This window comes from Vicia villosa, linkage group LG1 (assembly GCF_029867415.1).
Source record: "Vicia villosa cultivar HV-30 ecotype Madison, WI linkage group LG1, Vvil1.0, whole genome shotgun sequence".
In the NCBI taxonomy this organism is placed as follows: domain Eukaryota; kingdom Viridiplantae; phylum Streptophyta; class Magnoliopsida; order Fabales; family Fabaceae; genus Vicia; species Vicia villosa.
In genome coordinates, this window is record NC_081180.1 from 151,817,232 (window position 1) to 151,839,828 (window position 22,597).

A 22,597-nucleotide genomic window follows, 5' to 3' on the forward strand; every position below is an offset into this window, starting at 1 on the left:
ATAGTAATATTTCTCTGTTTTACAGAAGCACCAGGGAAAGCACACCTTGTAGTTTAATAAGGGATTCAAGTTCCATTCATACCCCTGGTTCAACCACAAGACAAAGAACACACAGAAATCTAAGGACAGAAATATAATTGAAGTATGATGAGTACAATTGTTGTCTCCTTATTTTTTTCTCCTATGTTTTCATATAATGATATTTTCTTTATGTTATCTTATAATCCTTAGGTACAGAGAAAGAATGAAGACTACATATGATAAAGAGTTTCTATCCTAACAGTGTTGCACTCTAACTTTTCAAGTTTTCCATTCCTTTGAATTCTCTCAAACTATGCCGCCAAAAAAGTCCAAGAAGAAGAATATATCAACTCAATTCACTCAACTCCAACCCAATCAATCCCAACCTATTCCATATCTTATTCAACCCCAACCCACTCCACCTCAACCTATTCCATATCTTATTCAACCTCAATTCACTCAACCCCAACCTAGTCCTCATATCATTCAACAAACCCCATATCCAAGTAGGCCTCAACTCACTCAACTCCGACCACAACCACAACCTCGTCCTCATTCCACCCAATCTCACCCTTTACCAACTCAACCCCAACCCAATCAACCTCAATCTCGATCACGGCCTAAACCCACCCAATCTCACACTCAACCTTCTCAACCTCTACCTAATCAACCTCAATCTCGACCTATCCCTTCTCAACCTCATCCTAGTCAACCTCAATCTCGACCTATCCCTTCTCAACCTCATCCTAGTCAAACTCAATCTCGACCTATCCCTTCTCAACCACATCCTAGTCAAACTCAATCTCGACCTATCCCTTCTCAACCACATCCTAGTCAAACTCAATCTCGACCTATCCCTTCTCAACCACATCCTAGTCAAACTCAATCTCGACCTATCCCTTCTCAACCACATCCTAGTCAAACTCAATCTCGACCTATCCCTTCTCAACCACATCCTAGTCAAACTCAATCTCGACCTATCCCTTCTCAACCTCAACCTCAACCTCATTCTCAACATCAATCTCGACCGATCCCTTCTCAAATTATGGTCATTGAAGCCCCATCTTCATCTAGCCATGTTAGTGGAGACACCGTTGGAACTAAAATCCCAATACTTCCGGAAGGTGATGGGTGAGTCTCTTACTCGCATTATTTTCACCACTTTAAGTCAATATTTGTGCTTAAAATGTCTTTTTTTCAGGTTTGATCATCATAAATTGGTAGTTGCAGAAATTTCCCACATCATACGCACTCATTTGAGTGAGGGAAAACCATCATGGAAGAAATTATCATCTAATCAAAGAGATTCTTTCTTTGACTTATTTCAGGTAATCTAAGCATTGCCTAAACATTTGAGTTAGGTTAGGATTGATTAATCTCTGAATAAGAAACAGTAGGAAATTAGAAAACTAAACCTTTAAAAAACAATAAGTCATTAGAACCATGAAGTAACCTTAGGTGGGGACAAATTCAGCATAGAGAAAACTAGACATGTAATAAATTGGTGAATTTAATGTTATGATTGATGAGTGTTTTTAGATTCACCTAATTGAATATGCTAGATCTAATATGAAACTTTTTCAAGTAGTCTTGTAAAACATTTATATAATTGTGTGGGGATGTCCTTAAACCTTAATGTGCTTAAGTGTCTTTTCTGTTTTTTCATCTTCTTTTCTCCATTATGATTTTTGAGGCTATGTGATGCAGCTAACCCGAGCTGCACAAAATTGATCTGTTTTGCTCACAATACATGGTTTTTTTAATACAGAAAAAGTTTTCATGGCCACCGGAACACAAGGTTACGGTGCGACGTAACTTTGAAAGAAGAGGTGCAGCAAAGATGTCTCAGCTACTACAAGATGTCCGCAAAGACTTGGAGTATAGACCGGGTTGGATGGGAGCTGATGTGTGGCAGCAATTATTGGAACATTGGAATTCGTTAAAGTTTAAAAAAACATCTGAGACGAATAAAAGAAACCGGTCTTCTATGGATGGCGCATCTCTTCACACCGGAGGGTCTATTCCTCATCGTTTGCATTGGAAAAGAATGGTATATATTATATGTTTTTCATTATATTTCGGTACAGAAAATATACTGACTTGTTAATTTTGAAGTTTAGTATCCAAGGATGAATGGTTGTTGTCATGAGAGTAACTCAAATCAATTATAGGGATTGTGTCTAGAGATTTAACTTCTGAAAGATTTGGTCTTTTGCTTTGTGGGAAGATGAATTTATAAAGCATTTTTATAAACATAGTCAAAGAAGGAAAATCTAGTTTATAGTATAGTGACATACAGGGCACACTACCAGACCATTTATAAATCCACAAGCTCTATCATCGAACAGACATATAATGTTGGTAGGGAGTAAAAGTTAGAAATACAATTATCTAAATTAGAAGCAAACTAGTAAATCTATTAACTTTTTATATGAAATAAAGAGAATTAACTATCACCTTTAATGGAGTCCAAAGGGATGAGAAAGTAAGTTTATCTTTCTAGTAGGGAGATCCATATATGAAGTGGAATAAGATGTGAGTTCTAGTAGGGAAATCACATAATCGAACCGAACTGTTATTAAATAATCGAATAGTCTTTTAGTTAATGAACTGAATCATAATCTACTTAATAGTTTGATACGATAGTAAAAGAGAAACATATATGAAGTGGAATAAGATGTGAGTTCTACTTAGATGTAACCATGATTGAACTGTTTCTTTGTTGCAGGTGGTGTTTTGAATTAACTAACTGTACATAGGATATAGACAATTCTGTTTTTAATTATTGATCAGTGTTATCGTTTTGGTTAGAGACACTGGAGAATATGAGTATAATTTGACATGTTAAGTATCACTATACCAATATCATATACTTTGATACATAAAATTATTGAGTTCTATTTCTTTTGTAATTTGTAGAGGAAGGAAAAGGGTGCAGATCCATCATTGACCGAGTTCTATTTTCGCACACATCGGAAAAAGGATCAAAGTTGGGTTGGAGTTCATGCTGAATCTGCATATGTAAGTATTTCGGGAAGTGTTAATTTGATTGAATTTTAAATCTACACACAAGTCTTTTGGAAAATATCACTTTTATTGAATTTAGTTCCTTACTATTTTTTTCAATTTTCTTTTAGGATAAATTTGAACAGAAAAAGTTGGAGATTTCTTCTCAGAATCCAACTATTCCAGGAGAGGACGAAGCTGATAGTCAACCAACTAATGAAATGCCACCTGATTTGGATATATGGGTAGAGTCGGTTGGAAAGAAGAAAGGGAATAGGGTATTTGGTCTTGGAACCGCATCTAAGACTTTGGTTTCTGTATCAAAGAAACCCTCAAGTCTTTCAAGTGACTCTCAAGAGGTTGATGTTTTGAGAAGTCAAGTCCATGCCTTAAATGCATCGTTGCAAAGACAAGAACAAGAGAAGATGGTGATGAGGCAACAATTGCATCGACAGGAAGAAAAGATGGCCGAAGCGAATAATAAAATTTCATTTTTAATGAATCATTTAGGATTTGTTGGGTCTTCTTCTCATCCACCACAACCCATTAATGAAAGTGATCACACAAATGAAGATGTCGTCGATGAAACAGATGAAGAAGACCTTAGTAATGAATTTTGATTTGTATTTTTTTCATTTTGACTTAGTTTTTGGATTGTATTATCTTTTTAACCTGTCAAACAAATGATTAGTAATAACTTGATTTTTTGAGTCATTTTTAGTAATGACTATGTAAGTACTTCTTACCAATTATGTTCTATGAATTCAAGTTTAATTTAAATTGAAAATTATAGTTTTATTTTATATTATAGTTAAATATATATAATGGTTCAAAAGTTTATTAAAATAAAAAAATTATTTAATTTCAGAAAGAAATTTCCTGCGGATTTACCTGTGGATAGACATTTCCTGCAAATTTACCTGCGGAATTAGCTGCGGATTTACCTGCGGATTTACCTGCGCATTGTTTCCTGCGGATTTACCTGCGGAAATACCTGCGGAATTACCTGCGAAAACTATTACCCACGAAGGTTTTAGCTGGGGACATAAATCCGCAGGAAATTCCGCAGGAAACACGTTTCCTGCGGAAATTTAGCAAAATTCCGCAGGTAATTCCGCAGGAAATACGTGTATTTCTAGTAGTGTTGGATACGCGTTGGAACTACCAAAAGTACGGTGAACTTTCACGTTAACTAGTAACAAACCCGTGCATACGCACGGGTTCTAGTTTGGTACGGACATTTGTTTATATAATATATTTATTTTAAATCAAAATTTTTGGATCATAAATATCATTTTTCGTATATGAAAATATATAGATCAATAATAAATTTTTTCCCATAAACAAATATTATTTAAGTTTAGGTATTATTTAGAAAAATATCTGGATCGATAATAAATTGTCATATATAAAAATATATTTTTTCTCATATACCATTTTTTAATTAAAAATTTTTGGATCACAAATACCAACTTTTATATAAAAATATTTAGATCATTAATAGATTTTTCTCATATACAGATATTATTTATGTTTAGGTATCGTTCACAAAAATATCTGAATCAGTTGTAAATTTTTGTATGTAAAAATATTTAGATCAATAATAATTTTTTCGCGTATACCTTTTTTGAATAAATGTTTTCGGTATCATAAATACCATTTTTCACATATAAAAATATTTAGATCATTAATAGATTTTTCCTATATATAAATATTATTTATGTTTAGGTATCACTTACAAAAATATCTGAATCAATTGTAAATTTTCATATATAAAAATATTTAGATCAATAATATTTTTTCCCGTATATGTTTTTTGAATAAAAATTTATCATAAATATCATTTTCATATATAAAAATATTTTGATCAAAAATAGTTTTTTTCCCGTATACCTTTTTTGAATAAATTTTTTTGGGATCATAAATACCACTTTTCATATATAAAAATATTAAATCATTAATAGATTTTTCCCATATGCAAATATTATTTATGTTTAGAATTGTTTATGTAAAAATATTTAGATCAATAATAGTTTTTTCTTCCCGTAGAGCTTTTTGAATAAATTTTTTTGGGATTATAAATACAATTTTTCGTATATAAAAATATTTAGATCAATAATAAATTTTTTTCCATATACAAATATTACTTTTGTTTATTTATCATTTACAAAAATATCTGAACCAATAAAATTTGACTATAAATAATAGTACTATGCTACAATAGAATAATTTAAAATGTAAATAATAATTTTTTTATTAACAATTATTTAAAATGATCATAATAATCTTTTTATTAAAAAATAATTTATTAGAATATTTTTATTAATTATTTATTAGAAATAATAATAATAAAGTAATAAAAAGTGAAAAAGTGAAAAGTGAGTTGGAAAGTGAAAAATGAAAAAGTGGAAAGTAAAAAGTGAAAAAGTGAAAAGTTAGTTGGAAAGTAAAAAATGAAAATGAAAAACTGAAAAGTGAAAAGTAAAAAATGGGTTGAAAAGTAAAAAGTGAGTTGGAAAAACAAAAGATATTTCTTACTCCTAAATTATTAATTTAGACTAAGATAACAAAAATGTATGTTAATGATTTTCAGAGCAGCAACTTTTTTTATATTATAGATGTATAAACTCAGTTTTGATAGCTTCTCAATTTTTAAGGTAACATATCCTTGAAATGCACAAATAGAATGTTGAACGCATATCAAACATAACTAGTCTATAAATCTATTCTCACCACTAGTTTTCATTGTTTTCTTTTAGAGTGTGTTTGAATGAAGTATTTTAACGAAGTAATGTAATGTTTTGAGATAATTTAAAATGATATGTACAAAATATATTAATTGGATACAAAAATGAAGAATTTTAAAGTGATTCAAATTTATGGACTATTTTATCTAAATTAAACTTAATCATTTTAAAATGACATCAAAAACCAAAGATGAAATTCCTCTCATACTTCATAGAATACATTTGTTAATATTATTTTTTCAAAATTTGCAAATCGATCCTCATATTTTTCAAAATTATAAAATTGACCCCAAAAAATTTCAATAAATTACAAATTGGTCCGTAATAATTTTTAAAATTTACAATTTGGTCCTTCAAATATTTTAAAATTGCAAATTGGTACTTACTTTTCAATTTTTTAATTTGGTCCAAAAAGTTTAAATTTTATAAAAAATGACCCAAAAAATCTAACAATGAATTATCTTAATACTCCATCCAAACAAAATAATTTAATAATAATGAATTTCAATTGAATCATTTGAATTACTTTGAATTTTTAATTCTTTTAAAATTTCCAATTACCTCAAGTTATAATGACTTGACCCAAATGACTTGAGGGAAAGTAATTTTTTGAGGGATTTGAAAATGATTTGACCAATATCTCTTGTTTGGACGAAAAATATGGAAAATTGTTTAAATCATATAAATTTATGATGTATTTTATTCAAGTTAAATTTAAGGAATTTTAAATCACACTAAAAAGTAAAGAATTTGAAATTGCTCCTTCACTCTATATACTACAAATGTTAAATTGTTTATTATTAATTTTTGAAAATTTGCAAGACGGTCCTCATATTTTATAAAAATTTCAAATTCACCCATAAATTTTAAAAAATTACAAATAAGTCCTTAGTAATTTTCAAATTTTACAAATTAGTCTCTTCAAGTTTTTAAAAATTGCAAATTGGTCCCTAGTTTTCATTTCTTAAATATTTTAAAATTTATAAAAATGATCTCAAAAATTTACCAATGAATCATTTTAATATTTCATACAAACAAATGAATTTAAAAATGAATAGATTTCAATTGAATTACTTAGAATTTTAAATTCCTTAAAATTTCTCAATTACCTCATCCAAACACACTCTTAGTATTAATTTTAGAAATTTCTTAATACACCTCTATATGATGAAAAACACATCTGAAAATTCTAAAATATCTTTTGGATAGGCATATCCGAACACACTAAATTTTTAATTTTAGGTGTTTTTGGATATACATATCCGAAGTATTCCAATATTTCATTTTCAGGGGTTTTCGGGTATGAATATTCGAATTAACCAATATCTTAAATTTCTTTTGATTTTATTTGATTTCATTTTGAAGAGATATTTATTTATAATATAGTTATAATATAATTTAAGTAGTTATTATCAATAAAGAATAATTTAAATTTTTAATTGAAAATTAAATATTAAAGTAAATTTCTATATGAAATTAAACAAAGACTGCAATTATTAAATTTAGGCAGAGAAATGTAATTATTTTTTATTTATATAAAATTATGAATAGGTTTTGGATAAAATACATAAAAATTATTTTTTAATTTAATTCTAAAAGTTAAATTTAATTTTGATGACACTTTTATTTAGAAAAATAAAACTGATATTTCTATTTAATTTTTTTTTAAAAGTTTTTATCATAGATTGACAATTAATTATTAAGTTGTGATTAAAAAATTTATTATATTAACAATATATTTATATTATAATTAAAAGTTGAATGTTATAAAAATTAATAATATTAAAATAGGAGATTTAATATTTAATGAATACACAGTACGTTAACTTGTAAAAAATGATGAATAATTTATAAACTATAGGGATCATCTATAAAAAAATTCAAAATCAAATCAAATATTTTTTCAAAATAAATAAATATTTATTAATTAAATAAAAATACTATATTATAAATAAATAAAATTGAATATTTATTTATTATATTATAACTATATTATAAATAAATATTTTTACAAAATAAAATTAAAAGATATTAAAGATATTGGTTATTTCGGATATGCATTTCCAAAATATTCCAATATTGAGTTATTGGGTTATTTGAGATATATATCCGACACCATTTTCAGGTGTTTGTGGATATGCACATCTTTACGGGTAATTTAATTTTTTTTTTTTTGCGAGAAACCTCTAAAAGCATACGGATGTGCTAAGAAATTCTCTTAATTTTAGTAAAATTTTTTTTTTAGTTAATGACAAATATTTATGATGACTTTTTACATGTTTAAAAAACAAAAAATTGTATCGTACTTTTTTATATTTTATGTTGACATATTGGTCTTGTTTTTTTATATTTATAGTTAATCAATTAAAGTTTTTATCTTTATACAAGAGATATGATAAAAAATATGACTAATAATAATTAATTATTTCATATGTGAATCGTATCTAACAATGACAATTTCTGGTGATTTATTTATAAATATTTATACATTTAACAATAAAAAAGATAAATAATAAAACTAATATTTTTCATTAAATAAACTTTTTTTGAGAATGATACACAAAAAGTTGGGGAATAAGCCAAGAACCCACTCAAAAGTATCTAAATCTGAAAAGAAGCAAACTTAATCTATTTTATTTTTACATAATCACTTCTAATATCAAGGGGGTAAAGAATCAAAAAGAGTGAAGGTGTTAGATGTGCGGTCTAAATTAGCAAAAAAATCCGCACAGCTATTACCTTCCTTTCAAATGTGAGTAATAATAAAATTCATATCCAAAACAAACTTGATGCAGTTGAACCATATGTTTCTGAGCTGTCAAAGAACCTGATCAATACTAGCATAGGAGAAAGCATTAACAATCAATGTTGAATCAAATTCAACCTACAGATTATTCACTAATACTTTTTATGATGAAGCTTTCATCTCCAATATGATAAAAGCCGAGAGGATATGTCATAGGAGCGTAATATTTTTTTATTTTTTTAGTAAGATAAACCACATGTTACATTGGTGTTTTAAAAAATCAAGGTAACATAGCTATAAGTTAGCGCCTTTTTTAATCCATAAAAAAAATAAACATGTTATCTCTGTTTTTTTGAGGACCAAGGTAATATAGCTTTAATTAAGGAACCTCGCTTTATCCCTAACTTATAGAAAAGTTCTTAAAGAACTCTCCTATCAGGTATGGGAAAATTTGTTTCCTCTCGAAAAGTCTTTATTATTTCCTTCATGAAGTTGAAAATGGTAAGAGGAAGATTAACTCTGATGTTATAGGTAAAGAATAACATGAGATGCTTGTCATACTAAATAAGTGTTTCTAGTTCTTTCTCTCTTGGCAGGAGTTTTACCACTAGAAGTTTAAACCAAAACATGACAATTGGGATTAGAGAAGCAGGACTGTAGAGATTATTTTGGTTGGCAAAAAGTCAGTGAAGGTGAATTGCCTAGACATTGTTGAATTCATAATATTTAACATAACTACCAAGCTCTTCACATATAATTGTCATAACAATCAGTGATGGAGTAATTGATAAATTAATAGCATTGGCATAAAAGTATATGTTTTCCTGATGACCATGTACAACAACGGAGGCATTAAACCAGAAATCTTTAACAAGGTTAGTGGATATGGGACCATGTAGAATGTTAAAGCAATCATTCAACTTTTGTTTGTTAACAGCTTTCCTCAATTTTGGTTCAAAACGTTCGAAATCATTGAAATCAACATTCTTTTCAGTGATAACGAAAAAAGATTTGCATCCATTTTTTATAAGGAAAAAAAAGGAATTTGAAACAAGAAAACAGAGAGTTAGTAGTAGGACGTTGAAAATAGGAAAAGCCTTTGAAGCAATATTTAAACTTCAAACTTTGAAGACACGACAATTTGATAATCAAAAAGAGACTTTTCGACTTTATTATATAGTTGATCATTGTTATTCTAGTGATATGATTCTAATGCATGTGTGACACGTCGGTGTTCTAACCTCTCTTTAATTGTATTTTTTATTTTTAAATTAAATGTTCTTACTCGTCGGTGTTCCTAGAAACCGAGGTAACATTTAGCATTAAAATTGGAACCTCTATATTAATTGTATTTTTATTTGTAAATTAATTGTTCTAACCCGTCGGTTTTTCTAAAAACCGAAGGATAATTTAGTATTAAAATTGAGGGTATTTATCAAATCCTTGCCATCCACTTCATGACTATGAACGCTCGAGGCATTACCATTAGTGGTCCACGTGAAACATAAATAAATTCCATTATAAAGAAGTTCTCTATCATGAATTGCATTATGAATATCAAGAATTGTGCCTCTCAAGCAAGTATCAACATGAAGAGTTTAAGGTTTGCAAGAATGTTTGCCATGAAGAGTTCTCTATGATGAATTGCAAGAGCAGAAAGTTATTTGGTTTTAAGGTTTGTGTTCTATAATATTTATTAGAACAAAAGAATTATATATTTATATAACCCTTTTTCTGACTATCCCACTTTTTGTTCATATAAAAAATAAATGCATGCAAAAGCGATTGAAAACATCCTTGCATCTAGCATTTGATCTATCCTAAAATTATATGATTTGAAGATCTAAAATCTAGATCTTCTGGAAATTAATTTACCTAATCCTTTTTTTGGTTTTGAAAAAAGAGCTTCATAGTAATTGATCTTTCTCAGAATATCAAGGAGCTGAAGATCCAACATATGATTTTCATGGACAATTAATGTAATATTATGGGTAAAAATTGTAATGAGTTTTATTAAAAAAAATTGACCCCTTGGTTTTCTTGATAAACCGAGATAAAAGGCGCTAGTTTTTGTAAATAATAAAAGTAGAGAAACCAGGGTTCGAAACCATGCGCTAATAAACTTTTACCTTGGTGTCTTAAAAACTGAGGTGATAAGGCTTTACTTTATATGACGACCTTATTCACCTCGCTTTTATTGCCGAGGTAAAATGCATTTTGCGCCTGACATTAGAAGCGTTATTTGTAGTAGTGACTCCAATCTCTATCCTTGACCAATTCAATACCACGCAAAACTCCACAAAATTCTGTGAAAAGAGAAGATTTTCATCTAAGAGGCTCGGAAAAAGCTAAGGAGAACTCACTTGTGTTCCTTTGGAAGATTCCACCGCAACCCGGAGAATTGGAGTTTTACACAAAGGAACCATCGACATTACATTTCATCCAACCTAAGGGAGGAGGGTTCCAAAAAATTCTTTACTTAAAGGGGCCCTAGGAGGATTAATCTTGATTTGGAACGACTTGAGGACTTGAAAATCAAACAAATAATGTCAAAAATAGTGCGTAGAATTTGCACAACAGATTTTCATTTGTCTAATGATTGAGGCTTTCACATGGACGCAGTTGGGCTTCTTGTTGAGGAAACAAACAACATTTATTGCTTCCCAATTGGCATTTAAAACTAGAATATATGCATACAACTTTTATCATAAAAGAACCTTGAGGAGAGGAGGCTTTTAAAAATACATTCCAAAAATTAAGGATTGAAATATGAAAATTATAAATTAAGAAGATCTGACAACCAGTTCCAGAGCTGAGTGGCAAAAGAGCAAGAGAAAAACAAATACAAATGATAAGAGTTCTCGACATGCTTATTATAGAGAAAGCACTTGGAAATAACATTAAAACCCCGGCAAATGAGTTGCTCATCCGTAGGAATTTTTGTCGTGATGCATATATATATATATATATATATATATATATATATATATATATATATATATATATATATATATATATTATCAATATTAATTTTAAAAATTTGTAGCCGATGTTAATATTTAAATATTTTTTTAGTAATTTTTATATATTAGTGAAAAATATTTTATTTTTATTTATATCTATAAGGGACCATTCATATTGATGTTTATAAATATTTATCAATGACAAATATGTAACTCGTTATTTATCGATGACAAATATGTAACTCGTTTATTTTTATATTACTCAATGACAAATATTTGTCATGTGTATTTTATGTATTAATAATAATTGGCTAGTCCATCATTTAGCCAAAAAAATACGCAACACAATAATATGTTTGTGTAAACATTGGGCCTTGGGCCGATATCAATCAAAGCTAATTTGTGGGGTTTTCCCCTTTTCAAAAAAAATTAATATTATACTCCCTCCATTTTAAAATGAGTGTCATTAAAGTTTTTGTAATTTTACTAAATTAACTTTATTAATATATTGAAACTAGTGTACCAATTAATAATTAAATGACACAAATAAAAAATAACAATTATTTTTACATTGAAAGTGAGAATGACATTCATTTTAAAACAAATTTTTTTCTCTAAAACAACATTCATTTTGAAACTGAGGGAGTAAGAGGTTTTGATATTTTAATAAAGTGGCGCGGTAAATTTATATTTTCCTGTAAATATTAGTTTATACATGAATGCAAATTTAATTTTAAAAGGTGGGACATGTTTCTAGAAGAGTAAAGTCATATAAGGATTTATTTGTGTTTATGGTGGTAGTTGATTAATATAAGTTTATATAAGGATAGTAAAATGAGAAAAAAATAATTTTATTATAACTTAATGCATCTTTTGGTCTCTTAAGTTAATTTAAGTTTTTACTTTAATTTCTTATTGAATAAATCTTACATATTAGTCCCTTGATCTATAACAATTTTGTAAATCAGCTTAATCTCTTTTGTTAAATATTGAGAAAACACGTTAACTTTTGCAGATATGGCAGTCTAGGTGGTATTGCGTTATCTTACACTACTTTTATAAATATTTGGAATTTATTAGCTTTGTAATGAAAGGCTTGATACCCCGTAAAACTTAATTTCATTTCATTTTGTGACCAAAGTTGAAACACTAAGAGGAGAAGAAGACAACTGCAAACCCTAGTTCCTTAGAAAACGAAGTAAGACGAAAATGAAAGTGCTTGAAGAGAAACAAATACCACCCTCCATTATTCAAAGGTACAAATACTGATAACTCACAATTTGTAAAATAATCAAACCTTATTACTTGACTTTATTTTGTTGCTAGCAAGCTTTTTTAGGTTAATTTAAATTTATTTTCCTGCTTTAGTTTATTTTGTTTAAAGCACAACATGTGCTCTCTTTTGTGAGTTTAATGTGTTTGTCACTTGTGTATGACTGTTTTATGATAAATTTGGGCACAACAGAACTAGAGTGTCACTTCAAGCACAATTCCAGCAGGTCTTAGAGGAAAAAGAGGTTATAAGGATTGAAGGTCCTTGGCATTAGAGAAAACATGGCAACAATGTGAAAATTGGAGTGTAAGTGAGCTTGAAAATTGAATGGATATGATTAAACACTACTAGAAAAAATAATGCAAAAGCTACTATGCACAGAATTGCACATGTTGTTGTCTCCCTGCGCAACAGACCTATTGCAGGACGTGTTGTCCCATGTGTGCTTGAATTGTACTACCTGAAGCTGACATGAAGGAAATGAGAAGGACTAATTTTTGTTTATTGAGCCAAAACAAGGAATATTCACAAGTCCCATAATACAATGACAAGACAAAACTCTAAAAGTTAGAGGGTATAAAAGACACCTTTGGGAAAAACTGGAGAGATGTTTAGAACTTGAAAACTTGCGAAATTACTCTAAAAAATATCATATTGAAGAAGAAGAAGAATAAGAAGTTTGAACCTGTAGTGAGGTGTTATTTCACTCCTCCCTCCATTGAAAAAGTGTTGAGCATCCTGCGTGATAGAACTCACCCTTATAGATTGAAAGGAGTAGAGTTCCATACTTAGATTTATATTTTCTTTTAGTTATTGTTAAGAGATATTGCATGTACGAATTTGTGATGTTGTATTTATTTTATCCACTATAAGCTAAACCTCTTTATGTTGAGCAATGTGAAATTTAATGAAAATTAATATTTTGTGTTAACATGGTGTTGTATAAAGTAATATTTTATGTTAAATATGTAAAATAATGTTATATATTTGTTTCTTTGCTTGATTGTAACATCCCATACATATATGTCTGGAATAATACGTATGTAGAATTAATTTTAGGTATTAAAAACAAAAATAGGCATCTAAATTACACCATGATCAATGTATGATACAAAACATATGTACTAGTAAATGAATAATAAACATGATATCTCAAAATAAATTACACGATCCAAATGATACAACGGAAACTAAAAGAACCAGTTGAACCATCATCAACGTCCTACTCGGGTCGTCTTTACTTTTGCCTTAGTCTTTCCTCGAAGTACCTAAAATAGCAACATGAGTGGGGTGCGATTACTAAATCTTGGTGAGATCTAGACTAAACCATTGAGTCTGCTTGGCTCTACAAGGTGTACTAGTACTATTGACACAACGGTTTATTCCAATTTGTATACCACATAAGCATACAAGTATCACTCATAGAATCTAAATGATTCGCCTCTAGTGTATTTGACGCCTACCATCTTCACACTATGCTTCAATTACCTCAAGAGTCTTATAGTATAGTGAATGTCTTTCCCCGACCAATAACTCCTCATTCGAAATGGGATTCGGGTCACAGAGCATTCACGAACTGCGAAGAAATCTTTCCCCAACCAATAAATCTTCAATCGAGTTAGGATTCGTGTCATGGAGAATCCACTCGTCAATGGACATCTTTCCCCAGTCAATAAATCATCGCTCGAGTTGGGATGCGCGTCACCGATTTCCATCACGAAGTGAAAAGTCTTTCCCCAACAACAGTCGTCATTCAAGTCACGGGCTCAACCCATCTTTAACTTCAAAACATAAGTTATTGGAATATTGCCCTTTCGGCTCGCCCGACGACTTCGCCTCGCCTACGCATCCAGCTCGCTGGGCGAATTTTCCCTTGTTCCTCATTTTTGCTTTGGTTCTTTTCTTGTTCACTTGAACTTGCACTTGTTGCACTATTTCTCTTGTTTTACTTCACAATTAGCAAACACATACCACATGCAACAATTATATGCATTAAAGCTCTTATTCAAGCAAACATGGGGACTTCAATCATCAAAAGCATTAAAAAGATCTTTAAAATATTAAAATTTGGTTTGGAATTTATATGCATATTTGACACTTATAAGTGACTATACTAGAGATAGACTAGGAAGAAAAATCAACTCATGAAAGTTGTTTGTTTCTCGTTGATAATCTGATTCACCAAGAAACAATCAACAATAGCATTGTCAATAACTGAAGCTGAGTATATTACAGCATCTAGATGTAGCACTCAAATCCTTTGGATGAAAAGAGAGCTAGAAGACTTTAAGATATACTAGAGTACTATCCTATTCTTTGAGATAATACTTCTGTTATTTGTTTATCTAAGAATCCCATTTTACATTCTAGAGCTAAGTATATTGAAATTAAACATCATTTTATACGAGACTATTTTTATAAGGGAATTTTAAATTTTAAATTTATTGATACAGATCATCAACGGGCTGATATCTTTATAAAACCCCTTGCTGAAGATAGATTTGTTTTCATTCTAAAAAATTTGAAAATGCAGTTATGTCGAGAATGAAAAGATGAAAATCTCATAATGGTTATTTCTCACAATGATAAAATGAGACTCTGAGATTTAGTGTTTCTAAGCGGTGTGTCTACTGAAGTATGAAGGTCTCATGTATCAGAAGCTTCCTAAGTCAGATCATTTTAGAAAATTTATGTCTTATGGACTCTAAAGCGTTTATTACATTAATTGATGTCAAGCAAGCGAAAGGTTTTTGGTTAAAATTAAGATATTTGTCTTACTCTAAAACACGTTTAATGCTTGAGTGACACATTGGGAGAAGTTATTTTCCTTGTAAATAGGTAAAATCTCGCACGCCACACCTTTATCATATCTTTGTACTATTCAAGATTTCTTATCATCATTGAAAAAATCTCTATTTAAACTCACTTCACTCACATTTCACACACTACGCCCTTTTCATCCCACACTTTCTCTCTTTCAAACCAAAATATTTCTCCGCAAATGAAACCCTTGTTCTTCACCATGGCTGATCATCAAAAACAAACTGAGTCCTCTCAACAACAAGAATAATCTTAAGAACAACCAAATGAAGGAATTCAAGAGATGCAACTATCTACTGCAATCAAGGACTTGGAAGTTCTTAGTGAGATGATCGTTGATTTTGAAAATATCAAAGACAACGATTATGACCTCATCGGAGAAGTGAAACAGGGGGATTGGAAGAGTATTGCAACCTTCTCAAAGAGCCAGTTTACCGTGAAATAGTGAAGCAATTTTTGGATTCATGCTACTGGGTCAAAGCTTCAAATCTCTTCATTCATTCTAGGAAGTCATCTTGATCTACTTACTCTCAATTTAACCCACCACCTCCTCCTCATGATACCTTTGAAGTTATCTCCACTTCTCAACGCACATAATCTTCTAAAACCATCCCTTTTGAAACTCACCCCTCTGAAAAAAAACAAACCCACCAAAATTTAAACCATCAAATCCCTAACCTTATGTAATTTTCCAACCATAACTACACCTTCCATAACCATTATACCTGAACCACTTCTACCACAAATTCTTGAACCACTTTGTTGCACCCCAATTTTTTACCACTGAAATCCCACCATAGCCTAAGTACTAGGATCATCATTGTCATCATAATCATCATACATTTATCATTTTCTAACCAAAAATACAAGAAAATTGTTGTTTGTTGCTTGTGTTCTAAGACATGAGACTGATCAAGAAGAATTTGAAGAAACTAGGGTTTTGAGGCCCACAAAGAAATTCAACATTCTTCCATGATTCAAAGGGTTCTTAAATAAATATCAAGTCCCAAAGATAGATCAATGCAAGATCAATCACCTTTAAGTTCATCAGAAGCTCCAATTAGGGTTTTGACGTAATTTCTATGGAGGGTTGACTTTTAATCAGGAGATGGTTCCAAGACTCAAAATATGATTGAAGGGCATCCAAGTAAACATTATAGTTCATTAATATCATTCATTTGAAGAGGAGATCTTGATTCATTTGAAAATCACAAGACAACCATTCATCTGGAAAAAGTGAACTGTGTAAGTCAACCTTTGACTTTTGAGGAAAATAGTCAACCATGGACTTTTAAGGATCCAAATCATCATCATATGGATATTGTAGACATTTTATCAAAGAAAATTCAAAGAAATCATCAAGAATCAAAAAGTCAAACTAGGGTTTTTAAGTGCATTTTGACCTAGTTCATGGATCTCAAAATTTCACCTACACAACTCAAAAAACTCCCAACATAAAAGTTGTAGATCTTGGCAAAACAAACAATTTATCACAATGGAACTTTTTTTCAAAAAGTGATTATTTTGAGAGATATGGAATTAAGAAGATAATTTTCAAAGACTTGGAAAATTTTTCAAGTGTTTTACTTGGATTTTTTCATAACTTTATGGCCATTTTTCTCAATGATCCAAAAGGAGTTTGAGGAAACTTTCAACTACTCATTTGAAGTATGTAGCAAGGGATTTCCAAAGAGCTAAGTAGCATGAAAAATCCATGGCTCCATTCATGAGATATGATTTTGTCAATATGCCACCATGAACACTTGAAGAATGATGAAGAACATGAAGAACAAATTTGAATTTGTTCAAAATCTGCAAGAATCTTCAAAGTACAGCCCCTCTAACTTGTTTAAGAGGCCATAGTCAGAAGATTACACACTCTTTAGGGATATAATCCAAGTGCTTAAGCCATTAACCATTGAATCATTTCATTTCAAGCATAAAGGTTACACTTCCATTCTAATAAAGTGACTTTAATCACCAACAACTCTTGCATTGAGATCCTAACTTGTTTCTTACGTCCCAAAAGCAAATTGAAACCAACAAGCAAGCCTCTAAGATCATATCAAAGTCCTTGCAAGCATGCTGAAAGTTTCTACCATCCATTGAAACCATAACTTTCTCATTTCTTCACAAAGAAGCAACATGGTACAAAATCACATGTGAGCTTCAAATCAATGAGATTTCTCTCTCCACAAACCGTAATTCTTGCCTATGAATAGAGGGCATTGCTCATTGCATCAATTACACCAGAATTCTCCAAGTCCATAGTCACTTGAAATTCTCCATTTTTCTCATCTTTTCACTTTTATAGTGAATTCTTGTTCTAAGAGTTCTGGGTGTCAAACAAGAGTTTGAACAACTTCTAAACATCAATTAGAAGCTGTCCATACCTCCCTTAGCCTCTCAAACACTTCCAAACCAAAAATCACTTTTCAACCTCCATTAAAGGCCTTTTTAAGCTCATAACTTGTCATTTTTCAAACCAAACACTTTCAAACCAAAAAAATTGTTCTAATAGATTCTATTTACTATATTGAAGCTATTCAGAACCCCTAAACACTTTCCAAACACCTATAACCAGAAATCACCCTTCAAAGTTTCACTTTAAAGAACATTTGAACCAAACTTGCCAAAACAAAATCCACTCGTGCGTTTTGAGGCCTTTTATGTTTGTTAGCTTATAAACATCATATAGAAGCTAACCAAACTTCTATTTTGGATTTGTAACACCATTTCCATAACTAACTCGCCATAACTTTTTCTCTTTCAAGTGGAATTCGAGTTTGTGGTTAAAGGTACAATCAACAACTTTTGAGCATCCTAAAAGCTTCCCTGAGGTTCATAGAAGCTGTGTGAATCTTTGATACACTCCCAAGTCCTCTCATTTGTGCTACATGAATCCATTTTCAGAGGTAACTTTCTTGATTTCGTGCATACTTGTTTGAGCAGTGTTTTGATTGAAACTTGTTCCTATTCTATTTAGAATCATGTAAGGATTAATAGCCCTAGGGATTTAGGGCCTGATTGTGTGTTTTGATCATTTAATTTGATTTTGAATTTTTAGGGTTCTTAAGGTTTTTCCAGAAATTCACATTTATCTCTGATTATTAATGTTATTTAATGATATGGTTAGTTCCGTGATTAAATTCTGATCATTTTAGAGTCATAATTTGCCAAAATTGATTGAGTTTTGAGAAAGTTTGAATTGAGTCATGGATGTTGTTGTTGTGTTCATCGTGAGGAAGAAGAAGATGGTGTTTGCGCCATCTCTTCATTTTCAAAAATAAGTTCATTTTATTTTGAATGGTGGGTGTTCATTAAACGAATTCATCGTTTAGTCCACTTGGTCACCAATGCGCCCTTAGTCCTCTTGCCCTCAAAGTCTGGGGTTCGAACCCCCCTCGCCCCAGACTTTTGTTTTATTTTCTCATTTTTTCCATGTTAACTAAACTTCATATTTTATGAACTGAGTGTGTCCCTCTATCACCACACACACGCAACAGGGTTGGTTAGTATTTTGAGTGGCAAACTAAAGGTCATGGGTTCAAGCCCCATTATCCACATATCCTTATTTTTTTATCACATGTTTATTTTAGTTTCTCATTAAACTTTGGAAAATCATAAAAAAATAGTAGATTAGGTCTTTTTAATCCCTTTTTTTTGTGTGTTTTATTTACTTTGAGTATTTTCATACCATGTTAAAAAATCACAAAAATATTTATTTTATCATCATTTAAAAATTAATCAAAAACATGTTCTTTTATGTTTGAAAAACCAACTAAAAATTGTTTTATTTTAATTATTACTTTGTGAATGTTTGTTAATATTTGTTTAGGGTTAGGTTAGAGTGTCTTTCACTTATCTATGTACCCTTAGACCTTTTCTCCTAAAGAAATTGGTATTTAACAATCAAAATTAATTAGGTTTAGGTGTATGTTTCAAAACCCTAATTTCTAATACCCTAATTTGAAAACTTTAGGTTTAAAACCCTAACCAAAAAATTTTGCAACATGTTAATCTTTGTTTATCCATGTTTATCTTTGCACACACTTGTTGATTTTAATCCATGTCTTTGTACTTAAACGTTAAACTTTGTCATGTACATATACTTGTTGACTTTATATCCCTGTGATTTGTACTTGTTATTATTTTTATTTATCTAACCCAATGTTTAATCATCACATTAATCATTCATTCATACATGATTTGAATCCAAGGGCTTAGATACATCCATCTCTTGCTTGTTAACACTCACTTGTTTGTTCTTGTACATACATGAGGTATTTATTGTTAATTGTTTAAGCTTGATGTTTTATCCAAAGGATGAGAATGATATTGACTAAATTGTCAAGGTACCTAAATTCTTTTCCAATCTCTTTTAATTTTGTGTTAAGTATTTTAAAGCTTTTCACTTGTTTGTGGTTTAGTATTGTTAAAGCTTAGCCAAAACCCTTTTGTTTTGAAACCTTGGTATTGAGAATAGAATTTTTCCTGGTGAAACTATTCTTAATCCATTGATCTTATTTTTAAACCTTGGTGTTAAGAGATGAATTATTCTCGGTGAAACTTCTCTTAACCCATTGACCTTGTATTTTAAGGCTTGGTCCTTCTTTGATTTGTTTTAAAATTTGTTAAGTATTTTAAAGCTTAACCTTTTAAAACTTATTAGGTATTTTAAAGCCTAATACATTTTCAACTTGTTAAGCATTTTAAAGCTTAACCCTTTTTAACTTATTAGGTATTTTAAAGCCTAATCTTCTTTTAAACTTGTTAAGTATTTTAAAGCTTAACCCTCCTTTTAAAAACTTTGTGAGTATTTTAAAGCTCACACCCAAAAAGATTTTGGCCACTTTAGCCCCCATTTTCCCTTTTTCTTAAAAAAGAAAAAGAGGAACTACAGAAGCTCTGACTTCCCTTTTGCACTTAAGGGGTATGTAGGCCTAAGATGCGATGTCTTATCGAGCTCACTTTCAAAACCTTCTCTTCTCATCCCCACCCTCTATTTCAAACAAGTTTTTCACATAGGATTTTCACATAGGATTTTCATAAAAAAAAGGTATTTATAAACAAAAGATAATAACACAAAAACAAAGAGGTTCCCATGGAGTACCATGGATATAAGAGGTGCTTAAAACCTTCCCCTTGTATCACAAACCCTCCGTAGGCAGAACTCTGATAAGTTTATTAGTTTTGATTTTAAAAACTTCTGTGGGTTTTATTCTCTCTTTCATCCATGACTTTAGTCTCACCAATTTCAGCGCTACAAAAAAAGTTGCGACTCTGCTGGGGATATTGATCAAACTATTGGTGTATCTTTGGAAGGGTTGACCCAATCTTTGTTTTTGTTATTATCTTCTTTTCTTATTATCTTTGATTCTACTCTTATTACCAAGGTTTAAAAAACAAAGAGTTTGGTTGAGCTTTAACAATACAAAACCATTTTAAAAGACAAGGTAAAAAGCTTTAACAATACTTTAAACACTAGATAAAGAGAATAGGGAAAAGAGTTTGAATACCTTGACAATTTTAGTCAAAAATATTCTCATCCTTTTGGACAAAAACAAACAATCTTAAACATTCAACAATGGATACCTCAAGTGTGTGTGTGATATCATGTGACACAAGAACAAACAAGTGAGTATGATAATCAATAAGTAAGAGAGGTGGATGTATCTAAACCCTTGGATTCAAACTCATCTATGAATGATGAATGATTGATATGACAAATAAACATAGGGTTAGATAAGAAATACATAAGAGAAATTAACAATATAATGGTTAAAATATCAATTAAGTACAAAACATGGATTAAATAAACATGTACAAGATAACAAATTTAATTAATAGTGGATAAACAAAGATCAACATGTTTTTTTTTGGTTAGGGTTTTAAACCTAGGGTGTGTTTTGTTTCGGTGCTAGAAAAATAATTCCTAGGAATCTGAGGCTGGAAATAATTATTCCTTGGTTTGGTAGATGGGAAAGAAAAAAATGCCTTGGAATAAATGCTACTCATGAAATTGTAAATATTTATTCCCATGTCAAAGGGTGGGAATCTTTTATTTTTAAAATTTTAAAATCATAAATAAAATAAAATTCAAAATTATTCCAAGGAACCTTAATTATTTACCAAACAAGTTGATGGAAATAAAATTCCTAGAATTAACATTCCTAGGAATAACATTCCTGGAATTATAATTTTAATCTCTCAACCAAACACACCCCTAGGGTTTTTGAATTAGGGTTTTAAATTAGGGTTTAAACATAAACTCCTAAACCTAATTAATTTTAATCGTTAAATACCAATTTCTTTAAGAGAAATGGTCTAACGGTTCATGAAGAAAGTCAAAGACATTTTATTCTAACTCTAAACACATATGTACAAAACATTCATAAAGTTCTATGAAAGAAATAATCAAAACAAAATGATTTTTTAATTGATTTTTCAATATAAAAGAAATATTTTTGATTTACTTTTAAAATGATGATAAAATAAATAATTTTGGGATTTTTTAACATGGTATGAAAATAGTCATGAAATAAATAAACCATACAAAAAAGAAGGGATAAAAAAAATTAATTTTACTATTTTTTATGGTTTTTTGAAGTTCAATGAAAAAACTAAAAAAAACAAGTTATAAAAAATAAAGGGGTGTGGCCACTAGGGCTTGAACTCAAGCCCTCCCACTCAATGCACAAAACATCAACCAACTGAGTTGCGCGCGTGTGGTGATCAAAGGATGATCCCAGTTCAATTCAACCTATAACAAGTTGTGAAAACATAAAAAATAAAATAGCAAAAAGGTCTGGGGCGAGGGGGATTCGAACCCCAGACCTAAGGGTCATGAAGCGCTTTAAGAGGAAAGTGGAGAACCAAGTGTGTTGGATACGATGTAGTCACAAACAAACACACACCATTCAATATAATATAAAAACGCACGCTAAATTGGAATTTTGAATTTCTGAGCAACTTCATCTTCTTCGTTGAAGAAGAACAATCAACAACCATGGACAAATTC

General features: G+C 30.2%; 1 protein-coding gene across 1 annotated transcript; it reads left to right on the top strand.

Moving 5' to 3' along the window:
• Positions 1-332: 332 nt before the first annotated feature.
• On the top strand, positions 333-3,807 carry LOC131644468 (uncharacterized). The gene is made up of 5 exons (XM_058914981.1): positions 333-1,152; positions 1,223-1,349; positions 1,790-2,071; positions 2,941-3,042; positions 3,159-3,807. The coding sequence occupies exons 1-5, from the start codon at positions 335-337 to the stop codon at positions 3,645-3,647; spliced, it is 1,818 nt and encodes a 605-aa protein (XP_058770964.1). The 5' UTR covers positions 333-334; the 3' UTR covers positions 3,648-3,807.
• Positions 3,808-22,597: the final 18,790 nt, after the last annotated feature.

Bases quoted from the DNA above. Each gene is read 5' to 3' on its own strand.
- LOC131644468 (XM_058914981.1), top strand. From the start codon at position 335: ATGCCGCCAAAAAAGTCCAAGAAGAAGAATATATCAACTCAATTCACT. The intron at 2,072-2,940 runs GTATATATTATA...TGTAATTTGTAG, and splicing joins GTTTGCATTGGAAAAGAATG to AGGAAGGAAAAGGGTGCAGA. The intron at 3,043-3,158 runs GTAAGTATTTCG...ATTTTCTTTTAG, and splicing joins TTCATGCTGAATCTGCATAT to GATAAATTTGAACAGAAAAA.